Below are 19,267 nucleotides of genomic sequence, written 5' to 3'. Positions count from 1 at the left end.
TGTACACAGTGACTGCACCAGCAAAATAGTGAGTGCAGCTCTGGAGTATAATACAGGATGTAACTCAGGATCAGTACAGGATAAGTAATGTATGTACACAGTGACTGCACCAGCAGAATAGTGAGTGCAGCTCTGGAGTATAATACAGGATGTAGCTCAGGATCAGTACAGGATAAGTAATGTATGTACACAGTGACTGCACCAGCAGAATAGTGAGTGCAGCTCTGGAGTATAATACAGGATGTAACTCAGGATCAGTACAGGATAAGTAATGTATGTGCACAGTGACTGCACCAGCAGAATAGTGAGTGCAGCTCTGGAGTATAATACAGGATGTAACTCAGGATCAGTACAGGATAAGTAATATATGTACACAGTGACTGCACCAGCAGAATAGTGAGTGCAGCTCTGAAGTATAATACAGGATGTAACTGAGGATCAGTACAGGATAAGTAATGTATGTACACAGTGACTGCACCAGCAGAATAGTGAGTGCAGCTCTGGAGTATAATACAGGATGTAACTCAGGATCAGTACAGGATAAGTAATGTATGTACACAGTGACTCCCCCAGCAGAATAGTGAGTGCAGCTCTGGAGTATAATACTGGATGTAACTCAGGATCAGTACAGGATAAGTAATGTATGTACACAGTGACCGCACCAGCAGAATTGTGAGTGCAGCTCTGGAGTATAATACAGGATGTAGCTCAGGATCAGTACAGGATAAGTAATGTATGTACACAGTGACTGCACCAGCAGAATAGTGAGTGCAGCTCTGGGGTATAATACAGGATGTAACTCAGGATCAGTACAGGATAAGTAATGTATGTACACAGTGACTGCACCAGCAGAATAGTGAGTGCAGCTCTGGAGTATAATACAGGATGTAACTCAGGATCAGTACAGGATAAGTAATGTATGTACAGAGTGACTGCACCAGCAGAATAGTGAGTGCAGCTCTGCAGTATAATACAGAATGTAACTCAGGATCAGTACAGGATAAGTAATGTATGTACAGAGTGACTGCACCAGCAGAATAGTGAGTGCAGCTCTGGAGTATAATACAGGATGTAGCTCAGGATCAGTACAGGATAAGTAATGTATGTACACAGTGACTGCACCAGCAGAATAGTGAGTGCAGCTCTGGAGTATAATACAGGATGTAACTCAGGATTAGTACAGGATAAGTAATGTATGTACACAGTGACTGCACCAGCAGAATAGTGAGTGCAGCTCTGGAGTATAATACAGGATGTAACTCAGGATCAGTACAGGATAAGTAATGTATGTACACAGTGACTGCACCAGCAGAATAGTGAGTGCAGCTCTGGAGTATAATACAGGATGTAACTCAGGATCAGTACAGGATAAGTAATGTATGTACAGAGTGACTGCACCAGCAGAATAGTGAGTGCAGCTCTGCAGTATAATACAGAATGTAACTCAGGATCAGTACAGGATAAGTAATGTATGTACAGAGTGACTGCACCAGCAGAATAGTGAGTGCAGCTCTGGAGTATAATACAGAATGTAACTCAGGATCAGTACAGGATAAGTAATGTATGTACACAGTGACTGCACCAGCAGAATAGTGAGTGCAGCTCTGGAGTATAATACAGGATGTAACTCAGGGTCAGCACAGGATAAGTCATATATGTACACAGTGACTGCACCAGCAGAATAGTGAGAGCAGCTCTGGAGTATAATACAGGATGTAACTTAGGATTAGTGCAGGATAAGGCTCCTTTCACACTAGCGTTCGCTGGTCCGCTCGTGAGTTCCGTTTGAAGGAGCTCACGAGCGGACCCGAACGCAGCCGTCCAGCCCTGATGCAGTCTGAATGGAGCGGATCCGCTCAGACTGCATCAGTCTGGCGGCGTTCAGCCTCCGCTCCGCTCGCCTCCGCACGGACAGGCGGACAGCTGAACGCTGCTTGCAGCGTTCGGGTGTCCGCCTGGCCGTGCGGATCCGTGCGGATCAGTCCAGACTTACAATGTAAGTCAATGGGGACGGATCCGTTTGAAGATGCCACAATGTGGCTCAATCTTCAAGCGGATCCGTCCCCCATTGACTTTACATTGAAAGTCTGAACGGATCCGCGCAGGCTACTTTCGCACTTGCGAATTTTTTTAAAGTTATTAATGCAGACGGATCCGTACTGAACGGAGCCTCCGTCTGCATTAATATGAGCGGATCCGTTCAGAACGGATCCGCCCGAACGCTAGTGTGAAAGTAGCCTTAGTAATGTATGTACACAGTGACTGCACCAGCAGAATAGTGAGTGCAGCTCTGGAGTATAATACAGGATGTAACTCAGGATCAGTACAGGATAAGTAATGTATGTACACAGTGACTGCACCAGCAGAATAGTGAGTGCAGCTCTGGAGTATAATACAGGATGTAACTCAGGATCAGTACAGGATAAGTAATGTATGTACACAGTGACTGCACCAGCAGAATAGTGAGTGCAGCTCTGGAGTATAATACAGGATGTAACTCAGGATCAGTACAGGATAAGTAATGTATGTACACAGTGACTGCACCAGCAGGATAGTGAGTGCAGCTCTGGAGTATAATGCAGGATACGGGATGTATTGTCTGTACACTCTTCACGTTAACAGATCTTCTAATACACCCTTTCCTGCTGGATCCGGGGCTGGTCTTAGTGGTGGATGCTCTGAGGCAGAGAGATGATCTCATACTGCAGAGACTGAGTGGAGCAGGAGACAGTCACAGAACTTCTCTCCACCCAGAGTGCTGATAATCGATGGATGACATCAAAGATGCAATAATCCATTACACACCAAAAAAACGACAACGCTGGAAACTTCAGTAACCGCTCATTATTCCCCAGTCTAGCCCTTCATCTGCAGACTGGGCCGGGGGTGCAGGACTTTTGCTGCTAGGGTTTTTCTCTTCTCATATCCGCCGTACATCAGCGGTGATCACTGCGGAAGCTTCAGGTGACTCGGTGGTTTATGTCCTTTGCACCAGATCATTATCTGCAGACCGGACAAACCCTCTCTCTTTAAAATCACAGAAATCAGCCAAAATGTCCGACAATCCTGGTCAGCCATTGGTCAGTTGCCTTGGTCTCCTCCATTGTCGGCCAGCTTTCCAATGACCCTGCAGAAGCTCGATTATCCATCTACTACTTTGGCTGAGTCCGTTTTTACTGTAATTCTAACTTTTAATTCATTCACAAGTTAACTACAACTCCCAGCGTGTTCTTCAGCACTGCCTGTGTCAGTCTACCATCTACTCATGAATGAGGAGGCTCTTGATGAACAGAGCTGTATTTGTGATTTTGTACAGGTCCTTCCATCTGTCATCCAGGGTATTCGGAACGATCCACTAAACTGTCAATTCCTGATCCTCCGGTGACACCCAGATCCTCCGGTGACACCCAGATCCTCCGGTGACGCTCACGTGGCCCCAGGAGCTGAGGGCTGGACGACTAACAGATCGACATGTTCATGCTTGAAGAGGAAGGCACTAATTAAAAGGTATCAGGATTTACGACCGGCTGGTTGGGATTTTCCTGCAGGAATTACTGTGCTACGCGACATAGCAATTATCTCAGTGACCTCCACCCACCGAGACAGAGGGCGAGAAAAACCGAGGAGCCCTGCTGTAAAACCAGGACATCAGGCTGCTCCCCAAAATACAGGAGAACCGACCAGGACCTAAAGACATCCGTGAGACCGGGCTGCTCCCCAAAATACAGGAGAACCCGACCAGGAACTAAAGACATCCGTGGGACCGGGCTGCTCCCCAAAATACAGGAGAACCCGACCAGGACCTAAAGACATCCGTGAGACCGGGCTGCTCCCCAAAATACAGGAGAACCCGACCAGGGTCCAGACCAGGACCTAAAGACATCCGTGAGACCGGGCTGCTCCCCAAAATACAGGAGAACCCGACCAGGACCTAAAGACATCCGTGAGACCGGGCTGCTCCCCAAAATACAGGAGAACCGACCAGGGTCCAGACCAGGACCTAAAGACATCCGTGAGAGCGGGCTGCTCCCCAAAATACAGGAGAACCGACCAGGGTTCAGACCAGGACCTAAAGACATCCGTGAGACCGGGCTGCTCCCCAAAATACAGGAGAACCCGACCAGGAACTAAAGACAACCGTGAGACCGGGCTGCTCCCCAAAATACAGGAGAACCGACCAGGGTCCAGACCAGGACCTAAAGACAACCATGAGACCGGGCTGCTCCCCAAAATACAGGAGAACCCTACCAGGGTCCAGACCAGGAACTAAAGACAACCGTGAGACCGGGCTGCTCCCCAAACGTTCGCGGAGGTCTCTGGGGGTTATCCCCTCCTGGGTAACGGCTGACCCACCTCCACCATTCTCAGGACTGCTGTGGTCCCAGTCAGAAAAATGAGAACACATGAACTGAACAAAGGGTAAAACAACCCTTCCCTCAATTCCAAAAAATAAAAGAACTAAAACACTAAAAATAAATAAATAAATCAATAAATAAATAGGGTCCACATCAGACCTCGCCCTCTGCTACCCGACACCCTCCTAAGTCAGCAGTGCTGGTACCTGAGCGAGTGGCGGCGTCTCCCCGGACAGGTCCTGAACAGCTGACGCTCTGCGCTCCTCCAGCTTCTAACACTAAACTCACCTGGAAACCCACACCCAAAGCAATGACGGCTCCGGGGGAAGGTGACTAAGGGAAAAAGGTGGAAAGGGAAGGTTATGTAAAAATAGCTCCGACCTCAGGGTGACAGAGAGCAAGTGAGGAGAGCAACTGCCAGATCAGCCCCAGGCAGCAACAGTGCCCCCCACATCAGCCCCAGGCGGCAACAGTGCCCCCACATCAGCTCCAGGCGGCAACAGTGCCCCCCACATCAGCCCCAGGCAGCAACAGTGCCCCCCACATCAGCCCCAGGCAGCAACAGTGCCCGCCACATCAGCCCCAGGCAGCAACAGTGCCCCCCACATCAGCCCCAGGCAGCAACAGTGCCCCCCACATCAGCCCCAGGCAGCAACAGTGCCCGCAACATCAGCCCCAGGCAGCAACAGTGCCCCCCACATCAGCCCCAGGCAGCAACAGTGCCCCCCACATCAGCCCCAGGCAGCAACAGTGCCCCCCACATCAGCCCCAGGCAGCAACAGTGCCCCCCACATCAGCCCCAGGCAGCAACAGTGCCCCCCACATCAGCCCCAGGCAGCAACAGTGCCCCCCACATCAGCCCCAGGCAGCAACAGTGCCCGCAACATCAGCCCCAGGCAGCAACAGTGCCCCCCACATCAGCCCCAGGCAGCAACAGTGCCCCCCCACATCAGCCCCAGGCAGCAACAGTGCCCCCCCACATCAGCCCCAGGCAGCAACAGTGCCCCCCACATCAGCCCCAGGCAGCAACAGTGCCCGCAACATCAGCCCCAGGCAGCAACAGTGCCCCCCCCCCACATAATAGCTGGGCCGCCGGCCTGCAACAGTGCCGCCCCCCCCCCCCCCACATCAGAGCTGGCCAGCAGCAGTGCCCCCACATCAGAGCTGGCCAGCAGCAGTGCCCCCACATCAGAGCTGGCCAGCAGCAGTGCCCCCACATCAGAGCTGGCCAGCAGCAGTGCCCCCACATCAGAGCTGGCCAGCAGCAGTGCCCCCACATCAGAGCTGGCCAGCAGCAGTGCCCCCACATCAGAGCTGGCCAGCAGCAGTGCCCCCACATCAGAGCTGGCCAGCAGCAGTGCCCCCACATCAGAGCTGGCCAGCAGCAGTGCCCCCACATCAGAGCTGGCCAGCAGCAGTGCCCCCACATCAAAGCTGGCCAGCAGCAGTGCCCCCACATCAAAGCTGGCCAGCAGCAGTGCCCCCACATCAGAGCTGGCCAGCAGCAGTGCCCCCACATCAGAGCTGGCCAGCAGCAGTGCCCCCACATCAGAGCTGCCCAGCAGCAGTGCCCCCACATCAGAGCTGCCCAGCAGCAGTGCCCCCACATCAGAGCTGCCCAGCAGCAGTGCCCCCACATCAGAGCTGGCCAGCAGAACACAATCTCCAGCACACGGACGGGCATTTCTCATGTCAGTGCTTTGAAGCGTTTCTGCTTTCTCCACTGAAGTCAATCACAATGAGGTAAGTTACACTGAGGGGTAGGTTCAGATGGGGGAGTCTGTCCATGTATCCCACTGGCTTTTCATGCAGATCGCTCTCGCTTTAGCTCCACTGAATGCGGCTTGGTGAAGGGTCCGTGCGGAAATCGCTCCAAGAATGGACCTGTACATTCTGGGCACGATCTGAAAAACAGCGCGTCAAAAACCATCCACCGCATAACCTGCAGCATAGCCTCCCATTGAAACTTTCACTCGGATTTCAGTACAGAATCCTCTATGAAACCTGCACCCAAAATCCTTTATCTGAACAAACCCCAAGAGTGCACGCCACCAAAACCCAGCTCACTTCAGCTGCTGATCCACCGCTGATTTGTGTGAACATAGCCTAACAGTTCCTGAGCTCATTGTCACCCCCTGCTGAGTAACCTGCAGTGAGACGGGGGGTGACAACTGCTATGAGCACATTTCAGCCTCAAACACCTGGTTGTCACTCCAGAAGCCCCTCTACCCACTGATGTGAATATTACCAGCAGGAAGCCGAGACTGTGAGCTCTATAGACTGGTGATGTCTTAAAGGGGCAGGAGACCCCCAGCAGACCCCAGAACTAAGGAATGCAAACACTACGAGCCTGGTGGTCAGGGATTACACTGGAGGGTCCCAAGCAAGATACGCGCATTCTGAGGGGACAAACCTATCCCACCCCGGTCCTGCTGACACAGCTCGTCACAGTGTGTCAGGATTGTGCTGCTGCAGTGCTGAGCTCACCGATGATTGCCTCCACAAATGCAATAGCCCAGGGATGGCCAACCTGCGGCTCTCCAGCTGTTGTAAAAATACAACTCCCACCATGCCCTGCTGTAGGCCGATAGCTGTAGGCAGGGAGGGCATGCTGGGAGTTGCAGTTTTGCAACAGCTGGAGAGCCTTAGGTTGGCCATCCCTGCGGAATAGCCCATCATCTGTGTGAGCCGGACTAAGCCATGGCAGGTCATCATCCGCTGGATGGAAACCACTGATATTTCCATTCACTGACAGCAAACAGAGATCTTGCAGGTGTTGAGGAACTAAAGTTCAACGTCCATTAGAAAGTTGCAACCTTTTTTTATTACACAGTGATGGTGGTGCGCTATCTAGAAAAGAGTGGACGCCGGCCCTTTAAATAACACTCAGACAAGGTGAAGGTTTCCATTTGCGGATCTGCTATTATTTTTCCCAACCCGTATGCAACAAAGACAACCGTGAGCCGAAATCTCGCTAACCGATCACGACGCGCTGTAATAAAGACGCACAACCATTACCTTAGTAACGAGAGTATAAAAGCCTGCGATAACGAGAAAGCGAGACGGGAAAAGTGAAGGCTCTCATATGACCAAACAGCGAGTGGATCCGCAGGTGCAGAGGGGCTCATATCGCCCCAAATCTTATTGGAAACGACCGGATGGAGCGTACCCCAAGATCAGCAAACCCTGAAGAGTGCAGCTGATGACGCCCGCACAACGCCTGTATGAGAGCGCAGCAAAGGGGGGCGCTCATCCTCACCGCTGCTCTCTCCAAAACCCCGCATCCCCGCGCTGAGCCGAGTGAAAATCCTCCTATACGTCCTAAAAACTCACCGGGGACTTCAGTGACCCCTCCGGTGCCCGGCAGAACCAAGAGAGGAATCACATGTTATACAACCGACGCCCCCTGAAAGGAAGACTAAAAGCTAAAAAAAAAAAAAAAAAAGGGTTAAAGACTTTTTTTAAAAAAACATAAAAGCACAAATATTAAAAATAACACCTCATTACGAGACTACAGAAATCCCAGCGACAAACACCGCGAGCGCGAAAAGACACAGATTTTCCGTCATTAAGAAAATGTAATGAATCAGATTTCTGTAAATAAATCTTAATAAAAAGTATAATGGAGAGCTCTGCAACGTTCACTTAAACTTTATGTTTCAATTCTTCAACATTTTTCAAGACCACTGCTTGCTGTCACCTTGTCTAGACACTGACACCGGAGGCACTGCTGGCCAGTCCTGAGCTTGTTACAATGTATCACTCTGGAGGTCGAGCTGTTCACACTGGATACACTGTAACAACCTGTCACTTCTGTCGGGCTCTGTTCACACAGGATACAATGTAACAACCTGTCACTTCTGTCAGGCTCTGTTCACACAGGATACATTGTACCTGTCACTTCTGTCAGGCTCTGTTCACACAGGATACATTGTACCTGTCACTTCTGTCAGGCTCTGTTCACACTGGATACATTGTACCTGTCACTTCTGTCAGGCTCTGTTCACACTGGATACATTGTACCTGTCACTTCTGTCAGGCTCTGTTCACACTGGATACATTGTAACAACCTGTCACTTCTGTCGGGCTCTGTTCACACTGGATACATTGTACCTGTCACTTCTGTCAGGCTCTGTTCACACTGGATACATTGTACCTGTCACTTCTGCCGGGCTCTGTTCACACTGGATATATTGTAACAACTTGTCACTTCTGCCGGGCTCTGTTCACACTGGATACATTGTACCTGTCACTTCTGTCAGGCTCTATTCACACAGGATACATTGTACCTGTCACTTGTCAGGCTCTATTCACACAGGATACATTGTACCTGTCACTTCTGTCAGGCTCTGTTCACACTGGATACATTGTACCTGTCACTTCTGTCAGGCTCTGTTCACACAGGATACATTGTACCTGTCACTTCTGTCAGGCTCTGTTCACACAGGATACATTGTACCTGTCACTTCTGTCAGGCTCTGTTCACACTGGATACATTGTACCTGTCACTTCTGTCAGGCTCTATTCACACAGGATACATTGTACCTGTCACTTCTGTCGGGCTCTGTTCACACTGGATACACTGTAACAACCTGTCACTTCTGTCAGGCTCTGTTCACATTGGATACATTGTACCTGTCACTTCTGTCGGGCTCTGTTCACACAGGATACATTGTACCTGTCACTTCTGTCGGGCTCTGTTCACACTGGATACATTGTACCTGTCACTTCTGTCGGGCGCTGTTCACACTGGATACATTGTACCTGTCACTTCTGTCGGGCTGTGTTCACACAGGATACATTGTACCTGTCACTTCTGTCGGGCTGTGTTCACACAGGATACATTGTAACAACCTGTCACTTCTGTCAGGCTCTGTTCACACTGGATACATTGTATCTGTCACTTTTTTTAGGCTCTGTTCACACTGGATACATTGTACCTGTCACTTCTGTCAGGCTCTATTCACACAGGATACATTGTACCTGTCACTTCTGTCGGGCTCTGTTCACACTGGATACATTGTACCTGTCACTTCTGTCGGGCTCTGTTCACACTGGATACATTGTACCTGTCACTTCTGTCAGGCTCTATTCACACAGGATACATTGTACCTGTCACTTCTGTCGGGCTCTGTTCACACTGGATACATTGTACCCGTCACTTCTGTCAGGCTCTGTTCACACAGGATACATTGTACCTGTCACTTCTGTCGGGCTCTGTTCACACTGGATACATTGTACCTGTCACTTCTGTCGGGCTCTGTTCACACTGGATACATTGTACCTGTCACTTCTGTCGGGCGCTGTTCACACTGGATACATTGTACCTGTCACTTCTGTCGGGCTGTGTTCACACAGGATACATTGTACCTGTCACTTCTGTCGGGCTGTGTTCACACAGGATACATTGTAACAACCTGTCACTTCTGTCAGGCTCTGTTCACACTGGATACATTGTATCTGTCACTTTTTTTAGGCTCTGTTCACACTGGATACATTGTACCTGTCACTTCTGTCAGGCTCTATTCACACAGGATACATTGTACCTGTCACTTCTGTCGGGCTCTGTTCACACAGGATACATTGTACCTGTCACTTCTGTCGGGCTCTGTTCACACTGGATACATTGTACCTGTCACTTCTGTCAGGCTCTATTCACACAGGATACATTGTACCTGTCACTTCTGTCGGGCTCTGTTCACACTGGATACATTGTACCCGTCACTTCTGTCAGGCTCTGTTCACACAGGATACATTGTACCTGTCACTTCTGTCAGGCTCTGTACACACTGGATACATTGTACCTGTCACTTCTGTCAGGCTCTGTTCACACTGGATACATTGTACCTGTCACTTCTGTCTGGCTCTGTTCACACTGGATACATTGTAACAACCTGTCACTTCTGTCAGGCTCTGTTCACACTGGATACATTGTACCTGTCACTTCTGTCAGGCTCTGTTCACACTGGATACATTGTAACAACCTGTCACTTCTGTCAGGCTCTGTTCACACTGGATACATTGTACCCGTCACTTCTGTCAGGCTCTGTTCACACTGGATACATTGTACCCGTCACTTCTGTCAGGCTCTGTTCACACTAGATACATTGTAACAACCTGTCACTTCTGTCAGGCTCTGTTCACACAGGATACATTGTACCCGTCACTTGTCAGGCTCTGTTCACACTAGATACATTGTAACAACCTGTCACTTCTGTCGGGCTCTGTTCACACAGGATACATTGTAACAACCTGTTACTTCTGTCGGGCTCTGTTCACACTGGATACATTGTACCTGTCACTTCTGTCAGGCTCTGTTCACACTGGATACATTGTACCTGTCACTTCTGTCAGGCTCTGTTCACACAGGATACATTGTACCCGTCACTTGTCAGGCTCTGTTCAGACACGATACATTGTAACAACCTGTCACTTCTGTCGGGCTCTGTTTACACAGGATACATTGTAACAACCTGTCACTTCTGTCGGGCTCTGTTCACACTGGACACATTGTACCTGTCACTTCTGTCAGGCTCTGTTCACACTGGATACATTGTACCTGTCACTTCTGTCAGGCTCTGTTCACACTGGATACATTGTACCTGTCACTTCTGTCGGGCTCTGTTCACACTGGATACATTGTACCTGTCACTTCTGTCAGGCTCTGTTCACACTGGATACATTGTACCTGTCACTTCTGTCAGGCTCTGTTCACACAGGACACATTGTAACAACCTGTCACTTCTGTCGGGCTCTGTTCACACTGGATACATTGTACCTGTCACTTCTGTCAGGCTCTGTTCACACTGGATACATTGTACCTGTCACTTCTGTCAGGCTCTGTTCACACTGGATACATTGTACCTGTCACTTCTGTCGGGCTCTGTTCACACTGGATACATTGTACCTGTCACTTCTGTCAGGCTCTGTTCACACTGGATACATTGTACCTGTCACTTCTGTCAGGCTCTGTTCACACAGGACACATTGTAACAACCTGTCACTTCTGTCGGGCTCTGTTCACACTGGACACATTGTACCTGTCACTTCTGTCAGGCTCTGTTCACACTGGATACATTGTACCTGTCACTTCTGTCAGGCTCTGTTCACACTGGATACATTGTACCTGTCACTTCTGTCGGGCTCTGTTCACACTGGATACATTGTACCTGTCACTTCTGTCAGGCTCTGTTCACACTGGATACATTGTACCTGTCACTTCTGTCGGGCTCTGTTCACACTGGATACATTGTACCTGTCACTTCTGTCAGGCTCTGTTCACACAGGATACATTGTACCCGTCACATCTGTCGGGCTCTATTCACACAGGATACATTGTACCCGTCACATCTGTCGGGCTCTATTCACACAGGATACATTGTACCTGTCACTTCTGTCAGGCTCTGTTCACACAGGATACATTGTACCTGTCACTTCTGTCAGGCTCTGTTCACACAGGATACATTGTACCTGTCACTTCTGTCGGGCTCTGTTCACACAGGATACATTGTACCCGTCACTTCTGTCAGGCTCTGTTCACACAGGATACATTGTAACAACCTGTCACTTCTGTCAGGCTCTGTTCACACAGGATACATTGTACCTGTCACTTCTGTCGGGCTCTGTTCACACTGGATACATTGTAACAACCTGTCACTTCTGTCGGGCTCTGTTCACACAGGATACATTGTAACAACCTGTCACTTCTGTCAGGCTCTGTTCACACAGGATACATTGTACCTGTCACTTCTGTCGGGCTCTGTTCACACAGGATACATTGTACCTGTCACTTCTGTCTGGCTCTGTTCACACTGGATACATTGTAACAACCTGTCACTTCTGTCGGGCTCTGTTCACACTGGATACATTGTAACAACCTGTCACTTCTGTCGGGCTCTGTTCACACTGGATACATTGTAACAACCTGTCACTTCTGTCGGGCTCTGTTCACACTGCCTCAGCAGCGCCGGCTTCTCTTCCGTCATGGGACAGTTTTGTCACAGACTTTGAAATTGGAGTGAGAGGTGCAAAAATACAAAACATCGCAAAGTTCTGTGAAGATGGGCACAGAATTTGCAAACCCTTATAGTGCAAGTCTGGAAGACGGAACTCTAGGGCAGAGGGAGCAATGACGCCGTTATACAGTGACTGCACTTGATTTATGGAAAACCCTGATAATTGCGGACGGTAATCAGCGCGCAGAGGACGGGAGAGGTCGCATGGTCAGACTCCATGGGGGAGATTCACCATGAGCAGAGCAACCGAAATGTGCAGGAGTTACCCATAGCACCAGACTCCAGCCATTTAGACCTGACTGGTTGCCATGGACGACCGCCCGACTCTTCCTTAGATCCGGGCTTTCTGCGGATGATGAGGTGACGGCTCCGGATGCATCTGGAATCCTGGTGATGACTGTGTGACATTGTACTGCGCCACGGTATAGAACGGCGCCATCGCCAGTAATGACAGGGAACAGGTGGCTGCACACGTCAAAGACTGCAGGCTGCCCGAAAACAGCAGAAATCTGCTGGGAATCTTATATGCTGATTCCGGGGCGCTGACAAACGGGAAAAAGAACTGAATGCGGGTGAACAAAAAGATATGACGGCACGAACATACAACACGTCAGACGGCGGGCGCACATGGCACCGGCCGGCGGGCGCACATGGCACCGGCTGAGGGGCACAGGGTGAGGGGCGCACATGACACCGGCTGAGGGGCGCACATGACACCGGCTGAGGGGCGCACATGACACCGGCTGAGGGGCGCACATGACACCGGCTGAGGGGCGCACATGACACCGGCTGAGGGGCGCACATGACACCGGCTGAGGGGCGCAGGGTGAGGGGCACACATGACACCGGCTGAGGGGCGCAGGGTGAGGGGCACACATGACACCGGCTGAGGGGCGCAGGGTGAGGGGCACACATGACACCGGGTGAGGGGCACACATGACACCGGGTGAGGGGCACACATGACACCGGGTGAGGGGCACACATGACACCGGGTGAGGGGCACACATGACACCGGGTGAGGGGCACACATGACACCGGGTGAGGGGCACACATGACACCGGGTGAGGGGCACACATGACACCGGGTGAGGGGCACACATGACACCGGGTGAGGGGCACACATGACACCGGGTGAGGGGCACACATGACACCGGGTGAGGGGCACACATGACACCGGGTGAGGGGCACAGGGTGAGGGGCACACATGACACCGGGTGAGGGGCACAGGGTGAGGGGCGCACATGACACAGGGTGAGGGGCGCACATGACACAGGGTGAGGGGCACAGGGTGAGGGGCACACATGACACCGGCTGGGGGCACAGGGTGAGGGGCGCACATGACACCGGCTGGGGGCACAGGGTGAGGGGCGCACATGACACCGGCTGAGGGGCGCACATGACACGGGATGAGGGGCGCACATGACACGGGCTGAGGGGCGCACATGACACCGGCTGAGGGGCGCACATGACACCGGCTGAGGGGCACAGGGTGAGGGGCGCACATGACACCGGCTGGGGGCACAGGGTGAGGGGCGCACATGACACCGGCTGGGGGCACAGGGTGAGGGGCGCACATGACACCGGCTGAGGGGCGCACATGACACCGGCTGGGGGCACAGGGTGAGGGGCGCACATGACACCGGCTGAGGGGCGCACATGACACGGGATGAGGGGCGCACATGACACGGGATGAGGGGCGCACATGACACGGGCTGAGGGGCGCACATGACACCGGCTGAGGGGCACAGGGTGCGGGGCGCACATGACACGGGCTGAGGGGCGCACATGACACCGGCTGAGGGGCACAGGGTGAGGGGCGCACATGACACCGGCTGGGGGCACAGGGTGAGGGGCGCACATGACACGGGATGAGGGGCACAGGGTGAGGGGCGCACATGACACCGGCTGAGGGGCGCACATGACACCGGCTGAGGGGCACAGGGTGAGGGGCGCACATGACACCGGCTGAGGGGCACCGGCTGAGGGGCGCACATGACACCGGCTGAGGGGCACAGAGTGAGGGGCGCACATGACACCGGCTGAGGGGAGCACATGACACAGGGTGAGGGGCACAGGGTGAGGGGCGCACATGACACCGGCTGAGGGGCGCACATGACACCGGCTGAGGGGCGCACATGACACCGGCTGAGGGGCACAGGGTGAGGGGCGCACATGACACCGGCTGAGGGGCGCACATGACACCGGCTGAGGGGCGCACATGACACCGGCTGAGGGGCACAGGGTGAGGGGCGCACATGACACCGGCTGAGGGGCGCACATGACACCGGCTGAGGGGCACAGGGTGAGGGGCGCACATGACACCGGCTGAGGGGCACACATGACACCGGCAGCGGACGCACCTCACTCCCGCCGGTCCCGTACACCTCCATGTTCATCCCCGGATCCTCCAGATAACTGAGCCGCTGCGGCATCCCCCTCCCGGGCGGTTCGGTCCACGCACCCCCCGCCAGCTCCTAAAGGGGGAGCGGAGAGGTGAGAATCCCCCTCCGGATCCGCCTGTTTCCGTTCGCCGCAGCCACAGGCTCCGCCAATATGGCGGCCGCCGTCACCTGTGCAGCATGGAAACCAGGGAGAGCCGCGTCAACGTGACGTCACCAAGGAGATCCCCAGCCTGGCGACCGGGACGGGAGTGCGCATGCATATGAAGTGGGCGGGTCTTCAGGGTGGGCACGTGGTAGATGCAAACCATGGGCGTGTCCTACTGCGCTGCGTAAAGGAGGGGGCGGTGCCAGAGGGGTGATGGCGGGAAACGGTGTCTCTGAGGAGACTGAGCGGAGTGTGGAGACGACTGGGCAGGTGAGGGGTTAACGGTGGTATAACGGGAGAAGGGGGTATTACAGGTGAGGGGATATAACGGGAGGAGGGGGTATTACAGGTGAGGGGATATAACGGGAGGAGGGGGTATTACAGGTGAGGGGATATAACGGGAGGAGGGGGTATTACAGGTGAGGGGATATAACGGGAGGAGGGGGTATTACAGGTGAGGGGATATAACGGGAGGAGGGGGTATTACAGGTGAGGGGATATAACGGGAGGAGGGGATATAACGGGAAGAGGGGGTATTACAGGTGAGGGGATATAACGGGAGGAGGGGGAATTACAGGTGAGGGGATATAACGGGAGGAGGGGGTATTACAGGTGAGGGGATATATAACGGGAGGAGGGGGTATTACAGGTGAGGCCGGGGATATATAACGGGAGGAGGGGGTATTACAGGTGAGGGGATATATAACTGGAGGAGGGGGTATTACAGGTGAGGGGATATATAACTGGAGGAGGGGGTATTACAGGTGAGGGGATATATAACTGGAGGAGGGGGTATTACAGGTGAGGGGATATATAACGGGAGGAGGGGGTATTACAGGTGAGGGGATATATAACGGGAGGAGGGGGTATTACAGGTGAGGGGATATAACGGGAGGAGGGGGTATTACAGGTGAGGGGATATAACGGGAGGAGGGGGTATTACAGGTGAGGGGATATAACGGGAGGAGGGGGTATTACAGGTGAGGGGATATAACGGGAGGAGGGGGTATTACAGGTGAGGGGATATAACGGGAGGAGGGGGTATTACAGGTGAGGGGATATAACGGGAGGAGGGGGGTATTACAGGTGAGGGGATATAACGGGAGGAGGGGGTATTACAGGTGAGGGGATATAACGGGAGGAGGGGGGTATTACAGGTGAGGGGATATAACGGGAGGAGGGGGTATTACAGGTGAGGGGATATAACGGGAGGAGGGGGTATTACAGGTGAGGGGATATAACGGGAGGAGGGGATATAACGGGAGGAGGGGATATAACGGGAGGAGGGGATATAACGGGAGGAGGGGATATAACGGGAGGAGGCGATATAACGGGAGGAGGGGGTATTACAGGTGAGGGGATATACGGGAGGAGGGGTATAACGGGAGGAGGGGGTATTACAGGTGAGGGGATATAACGGGAGGAGGGGGTATTACAGGTGAGGGGATATAACGGGAGGAGGGGGTATACAGGTGAGGGGATATAACGGGAGGAGGGGCTATTACAGGTGAGGGGATATAACACCGTTTATTGCTCGGTCATGCAACTTACCACCCAAGTGAATTTTACCTCCTTTTCTTCTCACTAATGGAGCTTTCATTTGGTGGTATTTCATTGCTGCTGACATTTTTACTTTTTTTGTTATTAATCGAAATTTAACCATTTTTTTTTAGCAAAAAAAAGACATTTTTCACTTTCAGTTGTAAAATTTTGCAAAAAAAAAAAACACCTCCATATATACATTTTTCGCTAAATTTATTGTTCTACATGTCTTTGATGAAAAAAAATGTTTGGGTAAAAAAAAAAATGGTTTGGGTAAAAGTTATAGCGTTTACAAACTATGGTACAAAAATGTGAATTTCCACTTTTTGAAGCAGCTCTGACTTTCTGAGCACCTGTCATGTTTCCTGAGGTTCTACAATGCCCAGACAGTACAAATACCCCACAAATGACCCCATTTCGGAAAGTAGACACCCTAAGGTATTCGCTGATGGGCATAGTGAGTTCATAGAACTTTTTATTTTTTGTCACAAGTTAGCGGAAAATGATGATTTTTTTTTTTTTCTTACAAACTCTCATTTCCATTACGCCCCATGACAGCACCTGTGAGAGAGATCCTCCTCCCTCCGGACAGGAAACAGGAACTTCCCAGATCTTTAAATTGGTCCCGTGCCTTCTACCTTCAGTTCTTTCCTGTTTCCTGTCCAGGGACAGGAGGATTTCTTTCCAGGTCTATTCCTTGGCTGCAGGACCTCTAGGGTTAAGACCGAAACCTAGTGGAGGTACCTGTCGGCGTAAGTCTCCACTAGGAGCCGCTGAGAAGCCCGGCGTCTGGTCCCTTCTTCGGAGCCATGGGGGGATACCTGGGCTGCCTCGTGTCCCTGCCTGCCGGCGAAGTTACGGCATGAGGGGGGAGGTGCGTCTTCCCCTCTCATTGAGGCTGGCTGTGTGGACGTGCGCGTCGCACCGGAAGTGACGCGTGCGTTCCATCGGCCGGAAGGGGAGGAGCCTAACATGGGGGCGCTGCGCGGCCCATTTGAAAAAGGGAACGCCGGCCAGCCGGCGTGGTGGTGAGTGGCAGCAGGAGCGATCGGGACGCAGGCGGCAGCTACAGCCCTCAATTGGCCCCCCTTTACGCAGCATTATGATGCAGGAAGTAGGGGATGCACAACAGCGCACCGACGGACAGGAGCAGCTTTTGGAACCAAGCATGGTACTCCTGGGGGTAAGAGGGGTTAACCCCCACCATCTCCCTTTGGGGAGTTTTGTTTTTATGGTCAGGTTAAGCTGATGGGTTGTTTTATTAAATGCAGGCTAAAGAGCACCCAAAGAAAGCTTCCCACAAAAGAGCTAAGGAGTGCGGAATTTGCAAGAGGAAGCTGGATCCATCTTACTCCAAGACATGTTGTCAACCATGTCTGGATAAGTTAGTGGCCGAGGAGTCGCCATCTTTATTACAGAGTATCCAGAATTTAGTAAAAAATGAAGTCCGTTCGTCAGTAGAGGAGCTTAAAAAATCCCTGCCTAGCTCATCCAGGCATAGGAGGCCCCAGGTGGTAGCGGAGGATACGGTGGACTCTGGGTCTGAGGAAGGCGCTATTGCAGACTCGGATTCCTCTTCTGAGGATTTGACAGGGAAGCCGTTGTTTAGAGTAGAAGATACGGACCTGTTATTGAAGGCGGTTAGATCCACGATGGAGCTTGAGGAGGAAAAGGAGTCCAGGTCTAGACCAGAGCTAATGTTTGAGAGCCTAAAGCCTAAAAAGTCTAGGGTTTTCCCCATTCAGGACTGTATCAAGGATCTGATTAAACGTGAATGGGAGAAGCCCGATAAAAAATTCTTTATCCCTAGAGCGGTCAAGAGAAAGTACCCCTTCGATGATCAGGAAGTGTCAGCTTGGCAGGAGGTACCGAGGGTAGACGCTCCCGTAGCCAAGATAAATAAGAAGTCAGCTCTCCCATTTGAGGATCTAGGGTCCCTTAAAGATCCCATGGACAAAAGGGCTGATGCTTACCTAAGGAAGAACTGGGAAGCTTCCACTTCTGCCTTTAAGCCAAATATAGCGACTACCTCGGTGGCTAGGTCATTAAAGCTCTGGTTGGAGGAATTAGAGTCTCATATAGAGAATAAGACTCCTAGGGATCAGCTGCTGCAGGCGATACCAACTATGTCCAGTGCAGTGGACTTTATCTCTGATGCCTCCGCTGACGCATTGAGGCTTTCCGCTAGGGCGGCTGCACTCTCCAATTCAGCCAGAAGGTCGTTATGGTTGAAAGGGTGGAAGGGCGATGTAGCTTCAAAATCTAAGCTTTGTGCCTTACCTTGCCAAGGGGGCTTTTCTATTCGGATCAGCCTTAGATGACATTTTAGATAAGGCATCCGATAGGAAAAAAGGTTTTCCAGCACCGTCCTTTCCTAAACAGGGGAAGCCATTTCGGAGTAATGAAAGAAGGAAGGCTTTTGGGGATCAAAAGAAAAGGAGGGATTGGAGATCTGATAAATCAAAAAGTGTGCTGTTTAAATCCAGACCTCAACATCAAGTTCCACTCAACAATGACGCCAGACCCCAGGTGGGCGGTCGTCTTTCTTTATTTTTTCCAGCCTGGCGAAATATTACCGCAAGCGCTTGGGTAAAGGATATTATAAAGGAAGGCTATCGCCTAGACTTCAAGAGACTACCGCCCAGAACTTTCAAAGTTACTTCATTAAACCAAAATTCTCCAAAACAGGTGGCACTTTTGGAGGAAATAAACAGCCTCCTGGAAAAGGCAGTCCTTGTTCCAGTCCCAAAGGACGAACAAGGAGAGGGATTTTATTCAACCCTATTTCTGGTCCCCAAGCCCACCAGTT

The 19,267-nt window shown here is 51.8% G+C and overlaps 2 protein-coding genes across 5 annotated transcripts in view; one reads left to right on the top strand and one right to left on the bottom strand.

Moving 5' to 3' along the window:
* RPS6KA6 (ribosomal protein S6 kinase A6) overlaps positions 1-15,006 on the bottom strand; it is a 48,615-nt gene extending 33,609 nt beyond the window's left edge. For 2 of the 4 annotated variants that reach the window (XM_044292862.1, XM_044292863.1), the window contains exon 1: positions 14,730-15,006. In XM_044292862.1, the coding sequence (XP_044148797.1) occupies positions 14,730-14,801 (72 nt within the window). In that variant the 5' untranslated portion in view covers positions 14,802-15,006. Of the gene's footprint in view, positions 1-4,561; positions 4,600-14,729 lie in introns of those variants that run through there. The other 2 variants (XM_044292866.1, XM_044292865.1) reach the window with 2 other exon arrangements.
* A 2,093-nt stretch (positions 15,007-17,099) lies between these two features.
* On the top strand, positions 17,100-18,779 carry LOC122939522. Its single transcript, XM_044295591.1, has 2 exons — positions 17,100-17,629; positions 17,730-18,779. Exons 1-2 carry the CDS (start codon positions 17,561-17,563, stop codon positions 18,777-18,779), a joined length of 1,119 nt encoding a protein of 372 aa, XP_044151526.1. The 5' UTR covers positions 17,100-17,560.
* Positions 18,780-19,267: the final 488 nt, after the last annotated feature.

The sequence above is a fragment of the Bufo gargarizans genome, chromosome 5, assembly GCF_014858855.1.
Source record: "Bufo gargarizans isolate SCDJY-AF-19 chromosome 5, ASM1485885v1, whole genome shotgun sequence".
Lineage (NCBI taxonomy): Eukaryota > Metazoa > Chordata > Amphibia > Anura > Bufonidae > Bufo > Bufo gargarizans.
Note: the sequence above shows the minus strand (reverse complement) of the source record. Positions and strands in the feature narration are given on the sequence as shown.

Bases quoted from the DNA above. Each gene is read 5' to 3' on its own strand.
- LOC122939522 (XM_044295591.1), top strand. From the start codon at position 17,561: ATGATGCAGGAAGTAGGGGATGCACAACAGCGCACCGACGGACAGGAG. The intron at 17,630-17,729 runs GTACTCCTGGGG...TATTAAATGCAG, and splicing joins AGCTTTTGGAACCAAGCATG to GCTAAAGAGCACCCAAAGAA.